The 1876-nt window shown below is 37.9% G+C and overlaps 1 protein-coding gene across 1 annotated transcript; it reads left to right on the forward strand.

Annotated features, from left to right (window-relative positions):
- The first annotated feature begins 841 nt into the window (after window positions 1-841).
- LOC113592312 (trace amine-associated receptor 4-like) lies at window positions 842-1876 on the forward strand. Its single transcript, XM_035529033.1, has one exon. It carries the CDS (start codon window positions 842-844, stop codon window positions 1874-1876), a length of 1035 nt encoding a protein of 344 aa, XP_035384926.1.

Here is a 1876-nt window from a genome sequence, read left to right on the forward strand (position 1 = left end):
GAGAACTGAGATATTTACAATAAGGTCAGATGACATATAATGATTGATAATCATTAACACTATCTCCATACTATAGGACAGCAGGTAAAGATTTATTTTATGGCAATAATTAATGCTCAGTTCAATAGAAATGTAAACAAATGAGTAGATGATGGATTTCCATGCTTCTTCATGAGAACTTTGATTTTCCAAAGCATGCACTTTGATAAACATTCAGGTTTAAATAAACATGAAATAATGAGTGTGTCTCAATACATAGTGAGCTGCTTCACTGCCCACTGAATCTCAAGTGATTGCTGCCTCGTTTTAACCATCATGGGACCATATATTGCAGATTATTGAAATGCTCTAGTTAGAGAGTGATTGTCACCAAACATTTCCACCCACTACACACAGCTAGCATTTACTTACCTTGTACTATAACTGATTATTGTAAATTCTTTTTTTTTACAAAATTTGCTTTAGTGTTTAAAAATGTTTGAATAGAATAAGGCAAATGTTAAAACATACAACATTAGGAGAACACTGACTATTTGATGTATGGATTTAGATGACTGTGATGACTGGATTGATCAACCTCCAGTTATAATGAATTCATGTTATAAGCATTTCTATTGGAGAAGGATTGCTGCTGTGTAATCAGCTGAATGTATATAAACCAGCATGGAGCAGCGCACAGGATTTGTGTGTTTAACCAGTAGCCATTAGTGGCTGATCCGCAAGCTGTCTAAAACATTTTACTCTCATCATTGACATTTGTCTTTCACATTTCGTTTTCAAAACATCATACCATAGCAAGATAGCATTTTAATTTTGGAAAAGGACACTTTGACTGGCTTGGATGGACATCCTGTTCATGAACATATCAGATGTGGAGAATGTGCTTCTCTGCTTCCCAAACCAGCCTGATTCCTGCATCGGAACAGAGCGCTTATTTGTACTCAAGGGGGCCATGTATCTCTTCATGCTGGCTGCTATCTTCATGACCGTGTTTGGGAATCTTCTGGTCATCATCACTATTTCTCATTTCAAACAGCTGCAGTCTCCAACTAACCTCATCATCCTCTCCCTGGCCCTGGTGGACTGTATGCTGGGCTGTTTGGTCATGCCCTTCAGTATGGTGCGATGGGTGCAAAGATGCTGGTTCATGGGAGAACTTTTTTGTCAAATACATTCTAGTTTGGATATGACCCTGAGTGTTGCTTCTATACTACACCTGTGTTTGGTATCTATTGATAGGTACATGGCAATTTGTGACCCTTTGAGTTACAGGGTAAAGGTGACTAAGAGTAGTATAGCTGTATATATTTGTATTATTTGGATGTTTTCATGTATGTTTAGCTTTGGAATTGTTTTTTCTAAAGTAAATATTATGGGTCTTGACTCAACCATGATAAATCCCTGTGCTGGAAACTGTGCTTTGATTTTTAATAAGGAATGGGGTGTTATTGCCCCACTTATTAACTTTTATATTCCAGGAACTGTAATGAGCTGTTTGTACCTGAAAATCTTCCATGTTGCAAGAAAGCATGCCAGAATATTATCTGATAGAATGGCTGTCATCATGTGTCGTGAGATGAAAGGTCAAGTGTCGGAGCAGAAAGAGAGGAAGGCTGCTACCACTCTGGGCATCGTTATGGGGGTTTTTGTGCTGTGCTGGCTACCTTTCTTCCTCACCACGGTAATTGATCCATTTCTTGGCTTCTCAACCCCTCTGGATGTTTTTGATGCTCTGGTCTGGTTTGGGTACTTTAATTCTTTGTTTAATCCACTAATATATGGATTTTTCTATCCCCACTTCCAGAAAGCATTTAAGATTATTATTCTAAGATATGTTTTCCACCTGAAAAAGTCAAGCAACTTAGTGCTTCAGTGA

Source organism: Electrophorus electricus, chromosome 8 (assembly GCF_013358815.1).
Source record: "Electrophorus electricus isolate fEleEle1 chromosome 8, fEleEle1.pri, whole genome shotgun sequence".
NCBI lineage: Eukaryota > Metazoa > Chordata > Actinopteri > Gymnotiformes > Gymnotidae > Electrophorus > Electrophorus electricus.